This window comes from Rhinolophus ferrumequinum, chromosome 17, assembly GCF_004115265.2.
Source record: "Rhinolophus ferrumequinum isolate MPI-CBG mRhiFer1 chromosome 17, mRhiFer1_v1.p, whole genome shotgun sequence".
Lineage (NCBI taxonomy): Eukaryota > Metazoa > Chordata > Mammalia > Chiroptera > Rhinolophidae > Rhinolophus > Rhinolophus ferrumequinum.
In genome coordinates, this window is record NC_046300.1 from 9,851,955 (window position 1) to 9,876,834 (window position 24,880).

A 24,880-nucleotide genomic window follows, 5' to 3' on the forward strand; every position below is an offset into this window, starting at 1 on the left:
TGGCAGGACTGATGAGTCCCACCCCCCTCACACCCCCACAGGTTTGCATGACTTGGCGTCAGAGGGTTCACCTCAGATGCTGCCCTTTCGTCTTTGATGACTGTACCTTGCCCCCCCACACACACACACAACCTTTCTAGGGGTTCTCCCAGGCTTCAGTGTGGGGGAAGGAAGTTGAAAACAGTAATTAAAATATTTTAAGTAATATTAATATATAGTTGTTGTAGAAAAATTGGCAATAAATATGAGTATAATCAAAAGGGGGAAAAATCATCTGTGAGCAAACCATCATGGTCATTTTGGTGCAGTCTCAGTGTGTGTGTGTAAAACGAAAAATGGGACCATGCCCTTATTCCAGTCCCCTGTTGTTGGACAATTAGGTTGCTTTCCATTTTTCCTATTAAAAATAGAACATGTCCAACAATAGGAGAGACTGCTTATATCAATTTCGATAGGTCTGTTCAGTGAAAAGACATTAAAAAGTATGTAGCACAGGTTTTATAACGACTTGAAATAATGTTGCCTTTGTGTCAAGGTTATAAAATAGTATAAGCTGGACTGTCCCATTTTGATATATCTGAGAAAGTGTTCTTGCGGTTGTATTGTTCTGCGCATTCTCAACTGCTTTGTCCAGCTAAAATTCTGGAAGTAGAATTGCTGGGATGAAGAACAGAGAAAATGTTAGGGCGTTTACATATTTCCATGCTGCCCTGTGGAGAGCTTGTCCTGTTGTTCTGGTGTATGTTCGGGCCAACAGTGTGAATGCCTGTTTTCTACACTCTTCCAGGCTGTCATCATTGTTTCACTAGCCTCTATGGAAGAAGCATTTACCTCCCTCTAGTTCACAAATGTGTTAATGGGTATTCAAGAATCTTAGGAGCATCTCAGCTAGATGGTACGGATAGTCCCCAGTGCTTATTTTGTCAAAAGAAAACAGAACTGAGTGCTTTGGCTTATAACACAAGCCTCACCTGCGATTTTGCCCGGCAGTGCTGACCTGGTTTAGAACAGGGGGGGTGGGCAGTGTGCAGGGTTTGCTGATCAAAAGGGCCCGATTTAGGTCAAGGTGGGTGGATGGGAAATGAAAAGACCCCTGACGTGGGAGACGGCTAAGGCTTTCTACCTGGGTGAGAAGAAAAATTCACACCCTTTAATTATCATTCTAAATTCTAAAAATTATCCCACAATCAAATTATTTCAGACCACTTCCTACAACCTTGTAATTAGCCCATCGCCTTCTCCGGGGCAGCTGGCAACATTCTAGACAACCAGGCAAGGAGAGCCAAGTTCCCTTCCTCACCTTCTTTGTAGCCTTGGGTTTGTATCCAGTACATCCGTTTTTAAAATCACTCACTACCAGTTGTCACAGCTAACACATAGCGAGCATCTGCTCGGTGCCAGGCACTCTTCTATTTTACAGAAGACATCACTTCTGGATTATAGGGTTCTGCACAAACAGTTGATTTGACTGGAGTAACATACTACCCCTTTTTCGCTGATATTCGCGGCACCTCCACTTGATCCTGTCACTCTACCTATTATATTGGGAGTGTAAGTCGCAACTTTCTTCCCATCATTTTGTTTAAAACGTTGCGTTGAGGGGCCAGCCCGGTGGCCCTGGTGGTTGAAGCGCCGTGCTCCTAATGCCGAGGTCGCTGGTTCGATTCTGACATGGGCCAGTGAGTTGTGCCCTCTAAGCTAAGATTGTGAACAACAGTTCTTCCTGGAGCTGGGCTGCCGTGAGCAGTGGAGGTTGGCGTGAGTGGCCGGCCACCATCGTGGGCTGCTGTGTGCTGACTGCCTCACCATGGGGGAGCGCAAGGCTCATAATACCAGAATGGCCAGGTTGCTGTGTCCTACACAACTAGACTGAGAAACAATGGCTTGAACCGGAGTGGGGGTGGGGGCGGGAGAAGGGGGGGAAAATGTTGCATTGTTTTTGGAGAGGTAAATACACATGTTTCCTAAATAGATATAGGCCAAAAATAACTGGTGGATGAAACCGTTAAGTTCTGCAGTGTTCGCCTAATAAAAACTAAGGGTTTTTTTTTACTGAGAAAATGTAAATCAAGGAGGTGGTCTTGCGTAGTAGACCTGCCAGTCATTTAGCTCTCCATCCACAAGCAAGTACTCTTAGTAACCTCCCTGTATAGAGAGGCACAGAGAGGTGCAGTAACTTGTCCAGGGTTACCCAGCTGGTGTGTAGTGATGCTGCAGTGGCAGCCCAGGGAGCCCAACCCTAGTGCATGTGCTGTGCCCCTGTGCCAGGTGGGCATTTGCTAGTCTTAGAGGCAGTGTCTGCACTCCAGACGTTTTCCTCCATTTAAAAATAAAAATCAGTACTTACCGAGTACTGTGTTCATATTTGTTCTAGGGATGTAGGTGTGTTTTTAATTATTCAGACAATTTAAAAACTGTATTTCGAAAAAGAATTACCTGTACATGGCAACAAAACTTCAAATAGTACAAAGCGATGTGTAGGAAAAGGTATGTCCCTTTCAATCTCTGACCCCAGGCCTCGTCCCAGAGGCAGCCACGGTTTCTTGTGCATTGTTCCCGAGCAATTCTATGCATGTAGACGTTTATAAATATATCACCTTCTCTACACAAGCAGGCGCATAGAGTGTACAGTATAGGATGTGCCCATATGCTTCTTGGTTTTTTTCATTTATCAATCCATTTGGTGCTCACTCCATATCAGAACACAAGGAGTTGTCACTTTCTTTTTTGACAGCTGCGTAATCTCTGTTGCGGTGGGAATGTCAGGTTATATTTAAGCAGCCCCTTACTGATGGCTTGTTTTCAGGCTTTTGTTACTATAAGTAGAGCCTCAGTGACCATCTTTGCCGTTGACTTTGTTGGGTGTATGGACAAGTTTTGATGTAGGTGGAACTCCTGGAGGAGGAATTCCTGGGTAAAAGGGTTTGTGCAGAAAGTGCCAAAGGAAAATGGAGGAGAGTGAGTCAGAGGTGAAGCAACTTGCCCAAGGTTCCAGCTAATAAGTGGTGGTGCTGTGAGTCTGGGCGGTCTCGTTTCACAGTGCAGGCTCTGAACCCTACACCGGTTCACTGCGCCCTTTCATCTTTCCATTTGAAACTAACCCTAAGCTTTAGGCGAGGGGAGCGTTTTTGATTTTCCTTTCAAATGTTTACTTTTGGTCAGGTGATCAGAAAGTGCACTATGTATCAAGAAGACTGAAGACAGGCGTGGGTTCTGGTAGTTCCTCGTGTTTTACGTTGATGAGTGATTCGTTCTTACTTTTTACATTTATGAATCGAATACTTAAGGTATCACTAACTATTCTAGGGATGTAGGTGTGTTTTTAATTATTCAGACAATTTAAAAACTGTATTTCGAAAAAGAATTACCTGTACATGGCAACAAAACTTCAAATAGTACAAAGCGATGTGTAGGAAAAGGTATGTCCCTTTCAATCTGTAACACACCAACCCAAATGTGTGTGATGACTCAAAAGCAATAGATGTTTATTTCTTCCTCATATAAGATCCCAAACAGGGTATGTCCTCCAAGCAGGGATCTGGGCACCTAGCCTCCTTCCACTTTCTGGCTCCGCCAGCGTCACCAGGTGGCTTCTGTGTTCACCCACATGCATGCATTCCGTGTTCATCTCTGCCTCACCCAGCACCTGGGGTTTTCACTGCATCGAACAAGCTCATAAGTCTCTGCTGGTCCCTGTACACGCGTGTCCTTGAAGGAGTGGGTGGGGATGCAGTGGGTTTGCAGGAATGCCACCCCACTCCCGGCAACTTTCAAGAGCATCCAGAAATGATGGAGAACTGCTTGTGAACCAGTGAAAGAAGCAGGATGTAAAGTAGTGTGTGTGTACAGTGTGACTCCAGTCATGTTATCCTGCTGTCTTTCTGTCTATATCTCGCGAGAGGTTAGGAAAAAAGACTGGAAGGAAGTAGTTAACCCTGGATATACTGGCGTCATGGTGTGGCTCCGCAGAGACCTCCCGTGTGAAGGACAGTTTGTTGGGAGCGCTGTTACCATGACAGGAACTGTGCACTGTCCTGTGCTCTCCCTTTATAACCACGTCGCTCCATGTGTATCAACCCCATTGGTTTGGTTTGGTTTTCTCTAAACAGTAACACTGAACTGGTGATAGAATACAGCACAGAGTCAGAATTTGCTTCACGGACATTTCACTTCACAAACTTTTATGAAATGTAAAGTTCTTTCTTCAATTATTGCACTTAAAAAACAATCTGCACATATCGGTTCTCTCCTGAGTGGAGCCCAAGCCAAGGGCAACACTGAAAGCTTTGTTGGTCTGACCTTGCCGGGGAGGGCTGTCCTCTTGGACCCGCCATCCATTATGCCAGAAGGAAATGCAGCTTGATAATATGACTACGAGGCCATTAAATGCCTCATTTCGGAGTGTGAACATCTTTAAATAATACATTTGGAAATGGCTTGGGAAAAAAACAAGTTAAAACTGTTCCACAAGCACAGATGGTGTAACTTCAAGTTTTAAATGAAGTGCAAATACTTCCTACCCTCAATGACAGAGATCAAAGTATTCTGGGTGAAATGTGTCATTTCTACAGAAAGGTTGGAGGTGCCAATCTGCTGCCTTTATTTGGGACGATAAATGACAGGCTCCAGAAATGAGTTTTATCATCTTTCTGCTTCCAAAGATCACGTGGAGTTTGTCAGGCTGTCGTCTTTGTTTTGGGGGCGGCCCAGTTGGCCATGCGCGATGTCACACGACGTTTGGAGCCATGAGGGGGCTTCTGCAACAAGTGTGTGGTCAGCTGGGAGCTGGGCTAGGATGGTGTATGTCCAGACACGTGCCGGGTTCATCCAGATACTGGTCTGTTAATGGTCTGCTGGCAGGAACATCATACTATTTCAAATAAGGATATTTGGCTGCAACAATATTTACTCTGAGAACAATTCACAGGTGTTTTGTGAGGGGTCCCGGGACATCACGGAGGATGGAGAAGTGGTGAGAGGAAGCCCCTGAGTTGGAAGGGCTCAGGGCATCTCCTGGACCCAGATAGACCCTCGACTCCTGTGCAGTGGCACGCCAGCCACGGAGGAGAGGCCACAAGCTTGCTGCTTCTCCCACTGGAAGTCTGTACTCCTATGCTGGAGGCTCAGGTGGCCTGGGACACTGTCTCAGGAGGATTCAGCCAGTGGTGAAGGGCCGTCCTCACTGCTGACCTCCCTGCTGACAAGTGTCACTGGAGGTTGGCTGTGAAGCATCTCTGAGCACAGACCCAGCATCTCTCAGTCACTATTGGCTTCTAGGTTCTTGCTCAGCACTGCGTTTCTCATTTCCTCAGCCCGCGCATCCCAAGGGGCTCAGATGCCTGACTGGAAACTGATGGAGGGAGAGGGAGAGAGAAATGGGAGGACTTCAGCCAGACATCTCACGGGGCTCAGTTACCTGCTGGCTTTTTTGAAACAACCTCATTCAGACAAGCTTTGGGGTTGGACAAAGCTTGGTTCAAATCCTGACTCCACCACTTGCTAACTAGGTGATGTGGGCAAGATACTTAGCCTGACTAAGACTCAGTGTCCTTAGGGATGGCCTCACCTGGCGGGCAGCTGGAAGTCTGAAGGAAGTAAGGTCTGTAAGTCACTCAGCACAGTGTCAGGCCCGGAACAGTTTCCTCAGTTAATGGGAGTTGTTCTCAACCTTTGAGTTTTTGAGTCGGGGCCTGAGAAGAACATTGAGATTTTCAACAGCCGAAAATCAGAACCAGTCTGCCAGGCCAGAGTCTGTGTGGCCAGGTTGCTCTTGGGAGCCGGGAGGTTGTTTTCAGGTTTCTGCTACTATACACTGAACTTCAGTTGCTATGACAGCGCAGTTGCCTTTGGACGCTTATGAGGACATCTGGGGGAAGTGCCTACAAGTGTAGCTGCTAGACTGAAAACTGCAAGAAATGTTCTCAGTGATTCTGGAACAAGCTTTTAAAAATTGTTTGCAAGTCTGTGTTGTACACCTGAAATGAATGTAATATTATGTCAGCGGTCATTGAAAAATTAAAAAAAATAATTTTAAAAAATCGTTTGCACAGGAGCTCCTACACACACTCACACACACACACACTCACATACTCACACACTTCCTGTTAGCTGAGGAACTAGCCAGACCAGTTTTACGTAACTTACATGTCATGCCCAACTGCACGGGAGAAATGAATGAAAACGCCCCCATGGGCTTTGGGGATTACAGTAATCCTTGTAAGCGGGTATCATAAACCGATATGAGGCTGGAGTGTGCCAGGCTGTGAAACCAGAACTGGATCTTTCTGTGGAGCCTGGCAGGGTTCCTGCCTTTATCCTGAAAGATAGAGAAGGATTGCCCAACTGGCCTGAAAGTTGCTGAGTCTTATCTGGCACTTCAGCCTTGGGCTAAATCTGTCAGGAGCAAGTTCTCAATGTTGTCAGAAAAATGGAAGACATTTTTCAAATTGTAAACAGCGCCGAGGTCGGAAGCCCACCACAACCCAGGGAACCCTTGAAATAGCATCTTCCTGCCTCCTTGGCGTCTGCCGCTGTGGGAATACAATCCAAGTCCCAGCCAGCAACCTGGGACACAGGGAACGGTGTGTCCCACTGGCACTTTGAAACTCTAGATAAGCATCTGCTGCTCCTTGCCCTGGCAGCTGGAGACTGGAAACAACCCAAACGTTGTTAGAAGCCTGGGTAAATAAATTATGGTCCATCCAAACAGTGGGAGGCTGTGCAAACGTTTTTTTAAAATGGGGTAGCTTCTCAGTGTACTGATGTGGAGTGACCCCCAAGATATATTATGGTGAGGAAAACACCGGTTCACAACAGTGAGTGTGGCGTGCTACCTTTTGGCAAAATGAAATGAAACAAAGTAAAATAGGGGTGTCACATAGATTACAGTTACATATTCATAGATTACCTGTGGAAGGACACACGAGAAACTCCCATCTGTGGTTGCCTCTGGCAACACCACCAGATTCAAGGTAAGACAAAGATGTTTTGCTGGTCGTCTCCTTTTTTTTTACTTTGTGCTTCATGTATTATGTATGTAAATGTCCAATGTATTTTTCCGCTTTATTGAGGTGTAACGTACATGCCATAAAGTTTCACCAATCTCCATTGCACTATCGGGGAGCACTGTCAAGCGCGTGGCATGACGTTTCCATCACCCCGCAGACTACCCTTTGCAGTCAATCCCTGCCCCTTGGCCCTTGGCAACCAGTGATTTGCCTTTTAGCACCACAGTTTTGCCTTAAAAATAATTTTAAATTAAAAAAATCAGGCAGAGGAACTAGGTCGTGAGAAAAGGAGGAACCGCCATTGCCTCCGTTCTCGGTCTCTGCGCCTTTTGCAGGCCTCCCAGCAGCGCTATGTTGGGACAGAGCATCCGGAGGTTCACAACCTCTGTGGTCTGTAGAAGCCACTATGAGGAGGGCCCAGGGAAGAATTTGCCATTTTCAGTGGAAAACAAGTGGCGGTTGCTAGTTATGATGACTCTGTACTGTGGATCTGGATTTGCCGCACCTTTCTTTATAGTAAGACACCAGCTGCTTAAAAAATAAGGATGTTTTACTTAATCCGTGAAACAGATATGAAGAGGAACATTTTAAGAGGTGCAGTCACTTTGAAAAATGGATCAAACTGTTGAACTCAACAGACTAGAAATGTTTGTAAATAAACTTACGGCGTGAATCCTTAATGTGTCTTCTCTGAAATACAAAATGTGATAATGGGGGAAAAAAATCAAATCCAGGTATGAGTATAGCAATCAATCAATGGTTTTGTTGTGTTAAAAAAACAAATTTCTTGAATGTAGATCCTATCTTCAAAAAAGTTGACAGTTGTTTCCTGCAAGAATTTGGTTACGTAGGAGGGGAGCAGAAGCACTAAGTCTGTAGGAATCAAGGAACTAAGGACCAAAGCTGCCTCCTCCACTTGGGGCGACTTTTCTTGAAGAGCAACTTACTGTCTTTTCAAACCTCTATCCACTTTTAGGGCCTAGCACTGAGCGGGCCTAACGAATTTGATTTTGCCCTAGAATATCGTGAAATGATCTAGCCCAGCCCTAGGTCGTTTGGGAATGAATTCCATTCATTTCACAGATATTGGAGGTCTCCTGTGCTAGATGGTGGACATACAGAGCTTTCCAGGCTCACTACCCAGAAGGGAATCAAGCATGTGAACCGGGGGATACGAATGGGTGGCTTGGAGGCCTTGACCCCGTTCTGCTGGATGTGTTTTGAAAAAAGATGAATACAAAGTGTTTAGTAGAGCATGCACCCTCTGAGTCAACAAAGGCCCTCCTCACTATGTTAGCTTGTCTCGTTTATGTGACCTGCCTGGACCCTTGAAAGCATTTGAGTTTGTGACACTGTACAGTGTGATAAGTGCAGCACAAGATATATGTATAAGAACTGCAACAAAGGCTGGGGATGGAGACTCGCTTCTGTAGGCAGGAAAAGAGGAGGAGGAGCACAAGGTGTTCTCCTGCTGTCTGAGGTCTGTGACACGTCATAACAAAACTTTGAGATGGGCCCTGGAGCACAAGTGGGGCTCTGTCGTTGATTACCAATAATCCTACAGGCTGTTTTGTTTTGAGATCTATGAAAAGACAACTTGCTAAGTGATCCGCCAGCTGGAAAAATGGAATTAAGTGTAATTCTTTAGTGTATGATTTATAACTGGAGACCAGCTATAGGAGCAAAGCAGAGTGTAGTAAAATGAGGGTTAAATGCCTCGTTACTCTGGACTTTCTAGTTTTGAGGTTTGTTCCAGCCTCCTCTTTCTTCCTTGGCAATATAGTACTTAGCATGAGAATCAACTCCTACTGGGAGAAAGAAATGTGGTTCATGGAAAGGAAAGTAGTCTGAACCACAATCTCTCTCTCTTTCAGGAATAACCATCTACTTTTTTCCTTCCAACTGCCAACACAATGTGCTTTGGGACCAGGCTTCTCAAAACCCCTCGTCTCAGCATTCTTGGTCTGTCAACTTAGTTTTTCACCTCCCTGGATTTTTGGCATAATTATGTTAAGATCACCGGCTGGTTCCAACACTGGCACTGTCCAGGTGCCAATAATGCCCATCCTAGTTGAGATAACTTCATTCATGATGGCCAAACACCTATGATGTCCATTCTTGTTCATTTCACACCTTCCATGTCAACACCTTCCATAGCAGCCATCCTTATGGACATAACACCTTTCATAATGATTGTTCCTTGTTGAATAATTTCTTTCACGTATGGCCCTTCTCATTGATATGACACCTTCTGTAATTTTGTTGACATAACACCTTCCATAAGAACCATCCTCTGGTGTAACATGTTCCATAATGGCCCTCCTCATTTACCACCTAGGGGACATCCTGGTTCCATTGGGTGAGAAAAGCATGTTCCCCTAAGTGACCAAGAGGTTGGACCTTTGTAGTTAAGAAAGAGGTAGACCTAAGACTCCCCCCAAGACCAGTTTCACCCTCTTTCAGCTGACACTTGCTGGAGGCTGACGTCCCAGATGGCCACTTCCTCTCATGTCCTGGCCACAGTGGACGGATGCTGCAGTTTGTTCTTCCATTTGCCCCCAGGATGGGGCAGGACTAGGTCAGCTAGTGGCCATCCTCCAGACAATGGTAAAGGCAGAGTGTAGATTGCTGCCAACGTATCAGGAGTAAAGGTAGGGAAGGAGGTGATAGAGATGTCAGAGGATGAGCAGATGCCATCCCTGGTTGTCCGGGACCTGTCAGTCATGAGGAAGAGTTGGAGTAGGGGGGCTGAGGGGCAAGATCCCAGGTCAGTGGAGAGGTTCATTATAGGTAGTCGTGTTTGGGATGACTGGCTTCCTTCCTGCCTACGGAACATTTTCTGTGATCACAGGAGCCTCTGTTTGAGGGCAAAGGGTGGGGTGGTTATTCCGAGCGGGTATTGGGAAAAGAAAACACCCACACTTCTCTGTGTTGGTGGTGTTGAGTGAATGGTACATGCTGAAAGAAGTCTCTTTGACGTCTGCCTCTCCTTAGCCAGGATTGGGATGAATACTTGGACCCAGGCTGCCTCACAGCCTGTGACGTTGAGGGTGGCCATCTTAGAGTAGCAGCTGATGCGTGGGCTTGGGAGTCAGGGGGTCCTGGGTTTGAATCTCAGCTGTGTGTCTTCCCAGTTGTGAATTTGAAAGTTTACCTCAAGGAAATGTACAAAAGTACCTGGCACATGGCAAATGCTGAACAACTGGGGGCTGGTAAGTTATCGCCACCATTCCTAGATGCTACCTCCCACCAGCCTTCAGTCTCCGCCAGCCCCCACAGCCTCACACTTCTGTGCTTTTTGGGTTTTGAGGCCAGGTTTCCACTGGCTCTCACCCTGATTTCTGGTTTTCACCTGAGCTGCCTACACGGCTAGGTGAAGTGACCAGCCAGGAGCTCTTCTGGCCAGTGTCACCTTCTCCCTGACCCATTCACACACCTCCCTCCCTGTCACCTTCCAGAAGATGGACGCTAAAGTTTTATAGTAAATACAATGTTTTTAGACATCCTCATTGATGTACATTTCCATAAAGGCTGTCTACTTGGCATAACCCCTTCTATAATGGTAACTCAGCTCAGAGGGAGAGACCTGGTATCAGACACAGTACCTTACACTTGTCTAAACCCTTTTTGTTGAGCAGCTCAGCAGGTCCTGCCTGGTACCCCATCTAGTTACAAGTTCCATATTCATTTTCTGTTGCTGCTTAACAAATTGTCGCAAACTAGGGACTTAAAACAACACCCATTAATTAGCTCACTGTTCTATAGGTCTAAAGTCCAGATCGGCATGGATGGGTTCTTTGCTCAGTCTCTCACAAGGCTCAAATCAAGATGATGGCCAGCCTGCGTTCTTATCTAGAGCTTGGAGTCCTCTTCTGAGCTCCCATGGTTGTAGCAGAATTCAGTTCCTTGTGGCTGTCAGTCTGAGGTCCCCCTTTCCTTGCTGGCAGACAGCCAAGGGAGCTCTCAGCAATTAGAGGCCACTCACATTCCCTGCCACGTGGCCCTCTCCATCTGCAAAACCAGTACAGCGAGTCTCACTCACCTCAAATCTTTTTCAGACTTCGAATCTCTTTCTCCAGGAATGGCTCTCTTTTAAGGACTCATCTGATGGGGCCAGCCCCACCAGGATAAATAAAGTCAACTGGGCCACACAGCATAACACAAGTGATGTCCAATCATATTCAGAGTCCCTCCCACGCTGAAAGGCCTGGGTCACTGGGGTCATCTTAGGATTCTGCTGACCACAGGGTTCAGAGGGTTGGGGGCTTTGTCCCCTCTGTGGGGATGGTAAGGATGCTGGCCGTCACAGCTCCATTCTCTGTGCTCTACACGTATGGTCTCTTCCCAGTACTTGAAGTCCCACACAGTTCATGTATTTGGCCCGATCTTGCAGGTGAGAAACCTGTGGTTTAGAGAGGTAAGGTGGGTGGTGTGTCCAAAGTGGCCCAGCCAAGCAAATGACTGAAATGACCCTGCTCATGAAACAGGGGGTGTTTCTCATATCAGGTTGAGTGATGGAGGGCAGTACTCGAATGGCCCCCAGAGCAGGTCTCTGTCTTGCTAGAACCTTCTCTCTGTACCCTTCCCCATTCCCTCGTAAGTGGATTTTCAAAGCTGCAGACTGAACTAAATCCAAGGTGGAAGTTTCAATAATGAAACATTTCCCTGCCACCCCACCGCACCCCCGACCTCCGACTCTCACATCGTCCTTTGAGGGATGATGAATAATAAGGAAGAAATTGGCTGATAGACGCATCTGGAAAAGCCCATTCTAAATTAACTTATTTTTAGTTTAACCAGCTCATCGCTTATGTTCAGACAAGTAGGAAGGTTTTCCTTTATATTGCTCCTAATCACCAAAGAATGCAGTCCTGCCTGTCAGGACGTTTCTCGAGGTACCGTGTTTCCCCGAAAATAAGACCTAGCCGGACAATCAGCTCTAATACGTCTTTTGGAACAAAAATTCATAGAAGACCCTGTCTTATTTTACTATAAGAGGTCTTATCTAACATAACATAATATAAGACCAGGTCTTATACAAATTTTTGCTCCAAAAGACGCATTAGAGCTGATTGTCCGGCTAGGTCTTATTTTCGGGGAAACACGGTAGCTCTGTGCACCGATCCTCACGCTGGAACCCATTGTTCAATCTGTAGCCATGAATGGAAAGTAAAGTTCTCTGAGCGCTGGTGGCCAGCAGGCTGAGTGACCTTCTGGCAGATTTTCACTTTTCAGGGAAAGGCTCCTGTTTATTTTTCATAATCTTTTGAATTTTCTAGTTGTTGGCATCATTTTTGGCTTAAAGAAAAATTCCTCCCCCTTCTCGCAAAGCGATTATTGTGTATAGGCATAACTTGGAGCCTGTGTAGTTTTGCTCAACTTTTGGTCATTATTCAAATCAATGGTTAACAATGCTCAGGTTTAAAAGCAAAGCACACCTACATTATGCTGCGTGAAATAAATGAGACACAAACAAATACTGTATGATTCCGCTTGTACGATGAGGTTTCTAGAAGTCATCAGATTCCTAGAGGCAGAAAGTGGAACAGTGGTGCTGGGGATAAAGGAATGGGGAATTAGGGTTCGTGGGTACAGAGCTTTAGTTTGGGAAGATGAAAACATTATGGAGATGGATGGTGGTGATGATTGTACAACATTGTGAATGGACTCAATGAACTGTGCACTTAAAAATGGTTACCATGGTAAAGGTTATGTTATGTATACTTTACCACAATAAAAGAAAAATGGGGAAAAAATGTTTGCAGGCTTGTTTGTGAGCAGTAGAATGATGAGTGCACTGTCTCTGTTTTTTATTTACTTTTCACTCTTCCTGTCCTTACACACAAAAGTGAAGCATACCTCCCAATTCCAGTGCTTGCTTTGTAAACGTACTAGTGTATTTGACTCAAACCCTGTACTTAGAGGAAGTCTTGTCACACCCCAGGGCCCCTCCTTTCACAAGGCCCAGGGACATGGGCCTCCTGCCCCAGCATCACTGCACTCAGGGTTCAGACCACAGGTGAGGACTGTTTCATCAGAAGCCAGCCGCCTCTTCTCCTCCATCTTCAGACTTGTGCAAACAAACAGTTTGTCGTAGCGGAACTGTGGGCTCTGCAGGACCTTGTACCCTAAGAGCAGAGACTGAATCGTTTGTCAGGACACCCCATGGCCAGCACTTCGCAGGCACAGACGGAGACTTGGGAGGATTTGGTGTGTACCCAGAGGGACAGAGGAAGGGTTGAGCGTCTCATCAGAGAAAGTTTCAAATAGTTAGCCACGGTTTTCCTGAATTTTAAAATTGTTTTATTGAGTCCAGTAAGTACATGGATCTTAAGGGTACAGCTTGATAAATTTTACATATGTAGATACATATATACATACACAAATATTCTTGTGTGTGTATCATTCCAGCACCCCTTCCTAGTTCATACCTGCCCCCCAGAGGTTCTCTTATACAAGCAATAAATAGGGTTTTGTCTTATTGAACTTGAGATTAATAGAATCATACAACATGTCACTTTTTGTGTGTGGATTCTTGTTTAACCATCTCCCTGCTAACTTTTACCAGAAAACCTTAAACAACTATTAAATCTCTGGTGGCAAGGTGGGACCATTGGATTGAAGTCCTCTAGAGTGGGAACACTAAAGAAATTGAAATTCAGTAACTTCTAAACATTTAGTAGGTGGGCCACCATCTGTGCCTGAGCCTGTAAACCCCATGGGGTTTCTAATCTGACCCTGTGATTCGTCCCCATCTACCCTTGTGATCCTCAGTGACTTTCATGGTTGCCATGACTCACACCAAAGTCTGACAAAATGGAGCTTTTTAACATTTCATAAAATATTAATGTGATTTAAATTGGCCCTGTGGCATTTTAGCATATCATGAATTATTTACAGTGGTCATAAACTGACTTACATTTGTTAATTTTGCAATTCCCCCGTTGCAAGTCTGTTGTTATGCAGCTTTCTCTCCCTCTGTGGTTCTCTTTGAAATCATCCATCCACACAGCACAGTTCCATTCGATCTGGAATTAAAGTTCGTCTCTCGGGTTGGCAAGAAGCCTTAAAGTGGCCACAGTCCCTGAAGGATTTATACCTAGATGTGTCCATTTGCTCCCGACTGACCCCGGCAGGGCCTACAGCCTAGTCGTGGGTCTCTAACCTACGTACATCTCTAACATGGCATGTGTCTGTCATCCTGGAAGGGAAGATACAACAGTTGCGTTTGGGTGGTTCCCTGCAAACCCTTCACCACTTCAGAAAAACAATTCCCAGCACAAGCCCTGCAGGCTGTTGTTCACCAGTGTCCCCTATGGAGGGTGGTTCAGTTACTTTAGAAAAATAAAGAACTTGCATCGTTGCATCTAGACTTCTTTCCTAAGGAGTTTTGGGATCGAGGGTGGGAGCGGAATAGGTGGACACAACAGTCTTGTTGTGATAAACGGTTCCAACAAGTCGGGTTGCCTGGGAGTGCACACAAGTTCCTTTTAACGTTGTTCTTTGAACTTGATTTGACTGTCCTCTATGATTGTTCTAAGAGCTATGGAAATAGTAAACTATTTTAAAGGGAACTGTGGGTCTCTCACCCCAACTAAAGGAGAAGGAAATTGTATAGACGGGGATTTGGGGAATTCTCCTAAACTTAGGTTGATGTCGCCCATAAGTCTCACTGACAGTGGCCTGGAGAAGTGAGCTGCGTGGGCTGGAACTGCTGCAGGATGTTTTTCTGCTAAGACCGGGCACTAGCCCTTTCCACCCAGTGCTTTGTTCAGGAATCATGGCTGCTTTTCTTTTGCCACCAACCCAGCCACATGCCTCTCATGCCCACATCCCCTAGGCAAAGCCTCACGAAGCTGCAGAGCCATGTCTCAGGTCACTGCACTGAGGCGCTGCCCCAAAAATGCACAACAGAAGAACCACACCCCAAACAGTGTGAATTCCAGGGAATTCAAACGACGCTTTCAAATTATTTTGAAACGGAGAAGGATTTGTAGTAATGCAGTGTGCCCGTTTAACCATTTCAAACACATATCTGTCCCTTTTGAGATCCTGTGGAGAACCCTTGGAGAGCCAGCCGCTGGGAAATGTTTTATTCCATCTTGATTGACTTTGTTGGTGAAAACAAACCATTTTCAAAACATTCCTGGCTGTGTGTTGCATTCCTTGGGCAGGGCCAGCTCTGCTGAATAGTCATTTATGATGTGCTGGGCTCCAGAGTCAGACGACTTGGACACAAAACCTGGCCCTGCCTCTTACTAATCATTTATGCCTGGACTAGCTACTTAGGCTCTCTGAGCCTCAGTGTCTTCATCTGTCAAATGGGGATGAATATGAGAATCTACTCTGCTGGATGGTCATGGGGATTTGTAAATATATAGCAAATGTAAGCACAGAGCCTGCACCTACAAACCACTCACTGAATGTTCATTGCAGTTATTATTTAGGCAGGCCTGGTGTCTAGGTTCCAAAGGTTTCTCATCCTTGAGAGACCAATGAGTTCCTGAAACAGCAATTTGTGTTGTGGTTCTCTTTCGTGGGGATGTGGGAAATGAACTATTTCCAGGTAGGCAGATGGAAAGACCTCTTGCCATTGGTGAGACGTTCACTTCCATTTACTGGAAGTGGAACAGACCTGGCCAAGTCAATGCCAAGTTAAGGTGGCTAAATCAGTTGTCCCTCCACTGCCTGCAAGCCTCGTTGCCCCAGGTCCACTGGATTGGTAAGACCCGAGTTTGGTGGTGTGACAGTCTGGCACCTCCCTCCCCAGAACAGGTCCCATTAAATGGGTTATGTTGGGGGTGCTGCGCCGCCCCTGTTGTCAGCCAGCAACTCCATGTACTTCGTAAGAATGGAAGCACTGCCTCCCCTTCTGCTGGTTGACTTGACAAGCCTTGGCAGCTTCCAGGAGGGCCGCTCAGCGTGGTACCCCGGGGAACTGGAGAGGGCAGGGGTGCTGAGGTCACACCAGAATGTCCCAGCTGCCTCTTGAACTCAGCGAATGAGAAGTGAGTTCATTTCTCTGAGCCTCAAAGAGGTGCTGGAGTCACCCAAGTCAGTACATGCAGAAGGGGCAGGGCAGGGAAGGCGTGGAGAACTGAAGGAGGCACCCAGACTTGCACAACCCAGAGAGTGAGCGCCTCCTTAAAGTTTGCCCCTAGGTGTCTTACCTGGCCCACATCCTCCCCGCCCAGCCAGCCAGGACCCCGGGCTTTAGCCTGAGAGCCACGCTGCTGTGATAGTTGTGTCCTTTCAATGGCACCCATCACTAGTGTTAGCAGTTGTAATGTGCTATCATTCATAATATCAAGAATAATAACAGCTAACATTGATTGACTCCTGGCACGGTTCTAGGCACTTTCTAGGTATTAACTCATTTAGTCCTTACAACAATTTCATTACTATTCCCATTTGCAGTTGAGGAAATTGAGGCACAGAGGAGCTAACGAATTTGCCCAAGGAGACAAATAAAGCTGATACGTGGTAGAGCCAGGAATCGATCCCAGGCAGGCAGATTCTAGAATCCAAACTGTTAACCACTACACAGAGCTGCTAAGATAGGCTGGTGCCACTGGGTGAAGCCCAAACTCCATGACCAACAACCAAGCCCCTCCTAGCCTGGCCCCGCCTCTGTCTCCAGCCTCCTCTACCCACATTTTCCTTGCCCTGCAGCCAAAACAAACTCCCTGGAGTGGCTCCAAGGAGGCCATGTTCTTCATACCTCTGTGTCTTTGCATCTGCTGTTCCCTCCACCTACCCTTCCTGACACCTGTCTGGCTGGCAAACACTTATTCATTTTCTAAGACCCACCTGAAGTCATGCCTCCTCCATGCAGCCTTCATTGACCACCATCCCCAGAGTGTTAATAGCTGACCCTCAGTGTCTTCAGAGAACCTTGACCTTCCTTGGTGTCTTCAAGTTGTTGACTATCAGGTGGGGTCTGGTGGGACAGACAGGCAAATGGACATTCAACTGACATGAATTCAGTTGCTCCTGCAGGGAAATAAAGGCGGGTGGAATCACAGTCCCTTTTGCTGGTGTCACTTTCTTAGGTTCCAATGGTGTAAGCATCCCATGCTCTAAAGGAACATTCACAATTTATATATTGAATCTGGTGCCCAACCCAAGAAGCGGGGAAATATCTGCTCCATGGAGGAGCCAAACCCAGCCACAGCTGGTGAAATTGTTGAAAGCGAAATGTTGGCGTGCAGTGTGGCATCTTCCTAAGAGGACAGCGCTATGTTGGCCAAAGTGATTTTCCCCTTGTGGGCTTGCTTTGGAATCTGACTCCCACACAGACTGTGACTGATCAGCCAGGCTGATTCATGATTATACAGCTTGGCTCCTGCATCTGTCTCCCTCAACATCCTAGGCACTCCTCCAGGACTCCATTCGGCTTAATATGTCTCCATCTCCTGGTGCCCAGGCTGTGCCCAGTCCCTGGCTGAGAGCTGCTCGGTTCACCTTCATTGGACAGAGAGAGTGAATGACAGCCGAGCCCACCAGGAAACCACACCCAGATTAAAGACAGCTGGTTCGGCCCATCTAAGACATTTTAATCACATTTTTTTAGTCTTTTAACCCGTATTTGACAAATCTGGGAACACATAACTTCCCTGGTGTGTATTTGGTGTAATCACCCTTCCTGGCAGTTGTTTCCCTTACAAAGAAATAGGATGGCAGGGAGAAGAAATATGTGCTATGGTGATTAATGAATGCTGATTAAAACAACTGGAAATTCCCACCCAAAAATCCTCTGGTGAGGCAGAAACTAGCAAAGGTGTCCTAATAAGGAGAGGTCAGGAAGCAGGAGACGGAAGAGAGCTGTGACTCATGGGCCCAAGTATGGTGCCTGCAAGCTTTCCGGAGCCCTCTGAGCGCTGCTACTGGGAGGGTCGGCTGGGATTCCTTTCAGCTGGTGAGACCTCAACATCACACCAGAATATGGAGCTCTGTCCGGGTTTCTGTGAACCTGGGTAATAGATCTCTCGAAATAGACATCATTGAAATACCGAGTTTCTAGGGAGACAAAAGAAAGAGATGGTGAAGAAGAAAACGCCCATCCACTTTCTTTAAATTGCAGTACACTTATCAAGCTCTCAGACGTGCCAGACACTGGGGGTGGCAGCGGTGGGAGGCTGAGATGTATTCCATAGTGTTGGGATTTCCAATTTCAAGGTATGATTAATGGTGGTGAGTGGAGAAGAGGGAAAATGTGCAAGCAAGATGTTCTCAAACTCCATGTATTTGTGATAAGTTACGTTCTTTACTCCAACAGTTCATAAGTTATTTACCCAAATGAGATATAAGTTATTGATCTCTCTGCTATTTCTATTACAATGAAATGGGTGCCTCTTTCGTGGTAGAATTGGCGGGGCGTTTGGGGGTAAGGGGAGTCCAGATTTCAAGTCTGTACGTGGTTGAATCCTTATCTTCTCACTCCCTCTCTCTCCCTCCAGCTGGTATATTTACCATGGAGGATGGGGCGGGGGGCAGTTGAAAGTAACAGTCCTGCAGGTGATGTGTCCTTGGCTGTGACTCTAGGAAACGGCCTATAAGTTGTCCACTCCTGCTGCAAAGGTGGGTAAGACTTGGCTTTTGTGCACATGTGTCTTTAGCTTTGTGTTTCCTCTGGACTTTGTGCTGAAAGCCAAGTGGAGATTGTGCCACCCAGCTCCTCTGGTTTGGGGGACAGAAGGAGAGATGCGAACTATGGCTGGGCAGTACAAACAACATGCCCAGTTGGTCATCTCGAAGTCAGAACAAAGAAGCGTGGTAAGATATTAAAAGTACACCCCGAGTGAGTCATTTAACCCTTACAAGGCTTTGTCTTTTTTGCTTTGGAAAATGAGTTCGGATGAAAATCTGGGGTTATTTAGACCCAAAATAAAAAAATATATAAGTAACAGAGGTCGCATTAGTGATTCATGAAGGAAGAATTGGCATATTTAATAACTACAATTGGGACGGTTGGCTTTCCATACAGAAAAAAAAAAAGTGGATCCCTACCGCTACACCATGGACCAAAAAAAGTATTTCCAATACAGATTCCGGGTCCCATGGAGGCCCTACTGGGATGTGGTACTTGATCATCTTTAAAGCCCTCCACGCACCTAGAAATCCCCCAGTCTACACTATTAACTCCCTGGGAACAGGGACTCTGGCTGTTTTTGTCATTAAATCTTATGCACCAAGTATGGCCCCTAGAACATATTAGGAACCCAGAAAATGTTTGTTGAATGAATACATGATTTCAAAGATTCTAAAAGGAAAAAAAATAATTTTCTAAAGAGATTGTACATTTTTCTTTGGCTGTCATTAATAATAGAACAGATTGTCATATCCCCAGAATTATTTGGGGGGACTGACCTGCCCAAAAGCAGGAGAGAACTGAGTGGAGAGATGCTGGTGAGATCAGCCTTATTCTTCTCAAAATCTAATTTAATGATATTTGAAAATACCGCACATACCTTGAGAGAAACTAGGCCCACCCGAAAATATTAAGCCATATTTTAACCATGGCCGTGATTTTTTTTCATTTATTAAGTGCCTATTTTGTGTAGAGACACAAAACACAGGTGTTTGTTCCTCTAACACAGGTGTTTGTTCCTCTTTTTTGTTTATTAAGGCATAACTTACATGTAATAAACATCACCAATTTTAAGTGTGTAGTTTGATGAATTGTGGCATTTGTGGCCAAGGTATAATCACCACCCTGGTCAAGATACAGACTGGTGCTCCAAGAATCTTTTACAAATACTAGGGTAAGACATGTTTATGATTACAGAAAAAGAACACAAGGGTTGACATACACAGCTTGGACATAAATCTGACAACTGGGTTTCTGAACACAGATGTCGATTCATTTTTAATCTGGTGTCAAAGAACCCCTGGACCTTCCTACCTATCTCAGAAGATTTGAATGGCTACGCTGCTTGAAGATGAAGCATTTGCGTAAATAAATTTCTGCCTCAGAGGGTGTTTTCTTTCTCTGAGGCTATTAATTTAAAAGCTCAGAGTCCCTGGTTCCCACCCAAATTTATTAGCCCAAACTTCAATATAGGAATGTTAGTGTGTTTATAAGAAATGAAATGCAGCAAAGACAAGGACATGACGATTACAGTTTTCAATGGAGCTGTTGGGAGGCTTATAATTCCCACCTCCACGTGGGCACCACACACTGTCTGGGCCCTGAGGCTGCCACTGAAAAAGGCAAGTTCCTGCTGCCTTCCCGTAGGAAAGGAGCTCCGTCCTGATCATGGGAAGCAAGAACAAATGAACAAGTAACATGGTTCTCTGAGTCAGGGACTCCAGCAGGGAGGGACATGAAGAAGGTACAGGGTGACTGGACTGGGACTTGGGAGGCGCACTTTAGGTGGCTGGTCAGGGAAGGCCGCTCTGCAGAGGTGACCTTTGAGCTGAGGCTGGAGTGACAAAAAGGACCCGGCTCTTGCTAGAGAAAGAGCATTTTAGGAATTAGGACCAGCACGTGCAAAGGCCCTGAGGTGGGAAAGGGGTTGATGTGTTCAAAAAGAAGGCAAAGGTGACCGAATACAGTGACCAAGGCAAAGAGAGGTACAAGCTGAGCTTGGAGAGATAAGAAGTTTTGTTCCAAAAAATGAAAACCTAAGCCATGTTGAAAACTAAGTCACAAAAGCAGCTGTGCTGATGCTCTGGTACTCCGAGAGAGGTGTCACTGCTAGGTACTAGTTGTCAATGCTCACAGTTGCAAAGTCACTTCTTACTACACGACCGACCGAGTACTGATCACAGACTCTGACTGCGCAGGGAACGGAGAGTTATTCTAGCCCAACCCCCTCATTTTACAAATGAAGGAACAGAGGCCCAAAGAGGGTAAAGTTCTTACCTGATAAACGGGGTAAAACACTTGCAGTTCATTATCATAGGTTGAGGGTTCACTTTCCACACCCTATAAAGAGCTGCTGGCTGGCAGGGCTGGCGCAGTGAGTGAGGGGCAGAGAGGTACCAGAAAAGGTTGACAAAATTCCAGACATTTGATCACAAACAGCTGCTGGGCTCTGGGAACACAGGTGCCCTCCTACACTGTGGGAGGAGAAATGCATGCACCTCTCGTGCAGACTAGACCTTCTGGTAAAATTAAAGCAATGGCTGGTCAACACCTGGGAGGAACTCACATGTCACCCAACGGGTGCATGGATTAATAAACCGTGGCCTGTCCAAACAATGGAACAGTACTCAGCAAAAAAAAAGGAACAAACTTCTGATCCATGCAGTAATGCAGAGGAATCTCACCAATATGCTGAGCAAAGAAGCCAGGTACAAAAGACAATATTCTGTCAGATTCTGTTTATAGAAAGGTCCAAAGTAGACATAACTCATTGCTAGTTTTCTGGGACCCGGAATGAAGGTTGACTACAGAAGGGTGCCCAGGAAACTTTTTTGTTTTCATATCTTGATTGTGGTGGGAGTCACCTGTATCTATATTTGTCAGAACTCTTAAAATGAGTGAGTCCTTCTTAATGTATATAAGTTATATCTCAATAAAGATGATTAAAAACATATTTTTAAAAGGAGGGAGGAAAAGCACAGCTGGAAAACAAAGAAAAACTTTGGATTGGGTTTCTATTCATTGGTCAAACGCTTACTGAGCATCTTCTGTGTACTAGTACTGTCACCTTTTGTGTACAGGTACCGTTGCCTTCTGTGTACAGGTACCGTCGCCTTCTGTGTACAGGTACCGTAACAGGTACTGACCTTCTCTTTGCTCTAGAACACGGTGGGACAGAGGCACCACCTGCTGCCCTGTGGGTCTGTGAGCCCCTGGGTTCCCTCCACAGGACCCACCTGCAGATGACCGTCCCTTCATCCACTGCTCCCAGGCTGTCAGCCGCCCAGAGACTCACAGTCGGGACCCGAGTCAGGGAAGGGATGGTGACTCTTCTGTTGTAGTCTGACAAGACTTAAAAATTGATAAAGCAAAGGGAATGAGAAGGAGATTGGGCTTGTTCATGAAACAAGGCTCCATCCTGACCAGGGTGCACATCTCTGTTTAATAACCGACCCCCACCCCACTGGCTTGGTCTTGTTTGTTCAGACCTTTTTGCTGAACCCCAGTCTGAGGTATGAGCATTATTTTGCTCTAACTTTCAAGCTTGTTGACACAGTATGTTTATATTGAATTTCTGCAAAAGTTTTCCTAACCTCCACTACTGTACGTACATATATGTATGTGTGTATATATGTATGAATGATATACTGGGATATGAAGTGCCCAGGGCAGGAGACAGCAGCCCTTTGCAGGTACACACGACCCTCTACAGATCGACAATTTCTGTATGTGGACTTTCATAGTGAGAAGTGGTGTGGCAGTTTCTCTCAGTGCTATCCAATCCAGATTTGAAAATATGGATATCTAGGATACGGTATAGTGGTTTTAATTTTTAGCAAAACTAATAGGCCAAACAAGAGACACGTGTCCATGCACAGCCCTATTCTTTCCCACTGGGAGGGACAGCACTGTCCTTTTACATCATCCCCCTTCTCAGACGGGGGGCAAGGAACAAAGTTATCAAAGAGGGCACCCTCCCTGAGAGGAAGATGGCAGGTTTGCAGACCTAACTCATTCTGCTCACTCCATTTTTCTTCATTCCTTCAGAAGCTGCTGAGATTGCTCTGCCTCCTGGAAGTGACATTACAATCTCCATAAAGCCTGGGACCTCGACGCTGGCAAGGCCCTGTTACATCCTCACTTCTAAAACACCTACAATCATGTTGTCCATTAAATCTGGAGAAAAAAAGACCTTTTCCTTTATGTGCCAGAATCCAGAGAATTACTTTGTCATTGAGATCCACAAGAATATTGGTAAGCACGCGCTCGTGGACTGTTTGGCCTCCCTGCCTCTCTTCCCTCTGCTAAGCCAGCCTCCGATGCTAACAAGTAGCAACGGGGCGGGAATCTGAGTTCTCAGACTCCCGAGTCTTGGCCTGTAACCACAAAGCCACACTGTCTCTGAACAGAGCTGCAGGCCTTCAGGTCTGTGATGCTCAGTCTGACGGGCTAAAAACACGTGGCTGAAGCGGAGCAAATGTCAAGGGAGTTGGAGGACAAAAGACTGGCAGGTTGAGGAGATAAGAGTGGGGAAATGGGTCCACAAGGCAAAGTGGAAAAAACAGCAGCTTTGGAGGCTGAGGGCGCTGGGTTTGGCTTCACGCTCCAGTACTGCTGATCATGTGACCTGGTCACATGACTTCATGTAAGTTACGTAACTCCTTGGTGACTTAGTTTTCTAGTCCATAAAATAAGAGTCTTTGTACCAACCAATAGGGTTGTTATGAGGATGAAATGAAATAATGGATTGGGAATGTATGACACATAAGAATTCAACCAACTGTAGATATTTGGTATTATTAGCATTCAGAACTTGAGCGTGGGAGAGGAGATTGACATAAAAAGTAATAATTGGGCAGAAAAAAACAAATGTATACTTTCCCAATCATTTTAAGGTAGGTATGCCAACTAGGAACTAATAGCTGCAGTCATAACAGTGAGAACACTATTTGTTATCTAATTAAAGCCATACTCAGAAAATTTATTGACTTTAACTGAAAATACATGGATTGGGCAATAGATCATGAAGGAAGAAAAAGGGTAAAATATGGGGAGGGAGGATAATACAAGAGGGTAAAGGGGGTCAAATATATGGTAATGGAAAGGGAACTGACTCTGGGTGGTGAGCACACAATGTGATATATAGATGATGTGATACAGATTTGTACACTTGAAACCTATGTAATTTTATTAACCATTGTCACCCCAATAAATTTTAATAAAAGAAAAAGAGAAAGGATAAAAAAATCTTAGGAAAAAGGAATTGGGAAAAATAATGGAAATTCAAATACTTACAAGCAGTTTTAAAACCACATTTGATAACTAAAACCAAGACCTTGTTCTCTATAAAGACAATAAAATAGACAACTCTCTGGCTAATCTCCTGGGATAAAGGAGAAAATAGAAATATATAGCGTTGAAATAAATGTGGATTTAGTGACATACACAAAGGCAATTTCTAAAATTGTAAGAGACTGTGTACAACATGATGGTATTCAGTATAAAAATCTGAATGACATCGCTGATTTTCAGGGAAAACTTGATGGGCCAGATTGACTCATAGAAAGATAGGAAACCTAAATAAATAAATAACCAGGGAGGAGATTAGAAAAATGTCCAAGATGGAGGAGAGCAGGGTTTGGGTTAATTAGAGATGGTTTCCTAGAGGGTCCTATCAACCATCAAGGAGCAGATAATTTCTGTGCTATTTAAACCACTCTAGAGAAGCGTTGGCAGGCTTTTTCTGTAAAAGGCCACCTCGTCTCTGTCACTACTGCTCAGCTGTGCTGTTTTACAGCATGAAATCAGCCATAGATAACAGGTAAACAAATAAGCAATGAATGTTCCAGTGGAGCTTTATTTACAGTAACAACAAGTGTTTGGCTGGATTGGCCTCATGAGCTGTATGTAGTTTGCCAACCCCCATTTTGAACATAGAAAGAGAAGGTTCACAGTTCAGTATTATAAGGCTCTTATAACCCTGATGTCCAAATCTGCCAAAGCATAAAAAAGAAAACCACAATCTCTTATGATTTTACATCCAAAAAACTCCTAACATAAAATATCTCAAATCCCCAACATGCATTGAAAGAATAATGCAACCAGAGCAGGGAGGGTTCCCTGGAAGACTGTAAGGGTCGTTCACCATTAACAAATTGGTTAATGTCATGCTTTGCATTATTAAGTGAGAGGAAAAATTACATGTGATCATCTTAGATGACATTACATGTTTTTAATAAAACAGTAAACCAGAAATAGAAGGATGTCATCCAATAAAGTATAT

General features: G+C 45.3%; 2 protein-coding genes across 4 annotated transcripts in view; both read left to right on the plus strand.

Annotated features, from left to right (window-relative positions):
- CDCP1 (CUB domain containing protein 1) overlaps nucleotides 1-24,880 on the plus strand; it is a 52,561-nt gene that overhangs the window by 2,195 nt on the left and 25,486 nt on the right. For all 3 annotated transcript variants that reach the window (XM_033132933.1, XM_033132932.1, XM_033132934.1), the window contains exon 2: nucleotides 22,645-22,851. In XM_033132933.1, the coding sequence (XP_032988824.1) occupies nucleotides 22,645-22,851 (207 nt within the window). The remainder of the gene's footprint in view (nucleotides 1-22,644; nucleotides 22,852-24,880) is intronic.
- On the plus strand, nucleotides 7,344-7,662 carry LOC117037164 (cytochrome c oxidase subunit 7C, mitochondrial-like). The gene has a single exon (XM_033132935.1). The coding sequence runs from the start codon at nucleotides 7,359-7,361 to the stop codon at nucleotides 7,548-7,550; it is 192 nt and encodes a 63-aa protein (XP_032988826.1). The 5' UTR covers nucleotides 7,344-7,358; the 3' UTR covers nucleotides 7,551-7,662.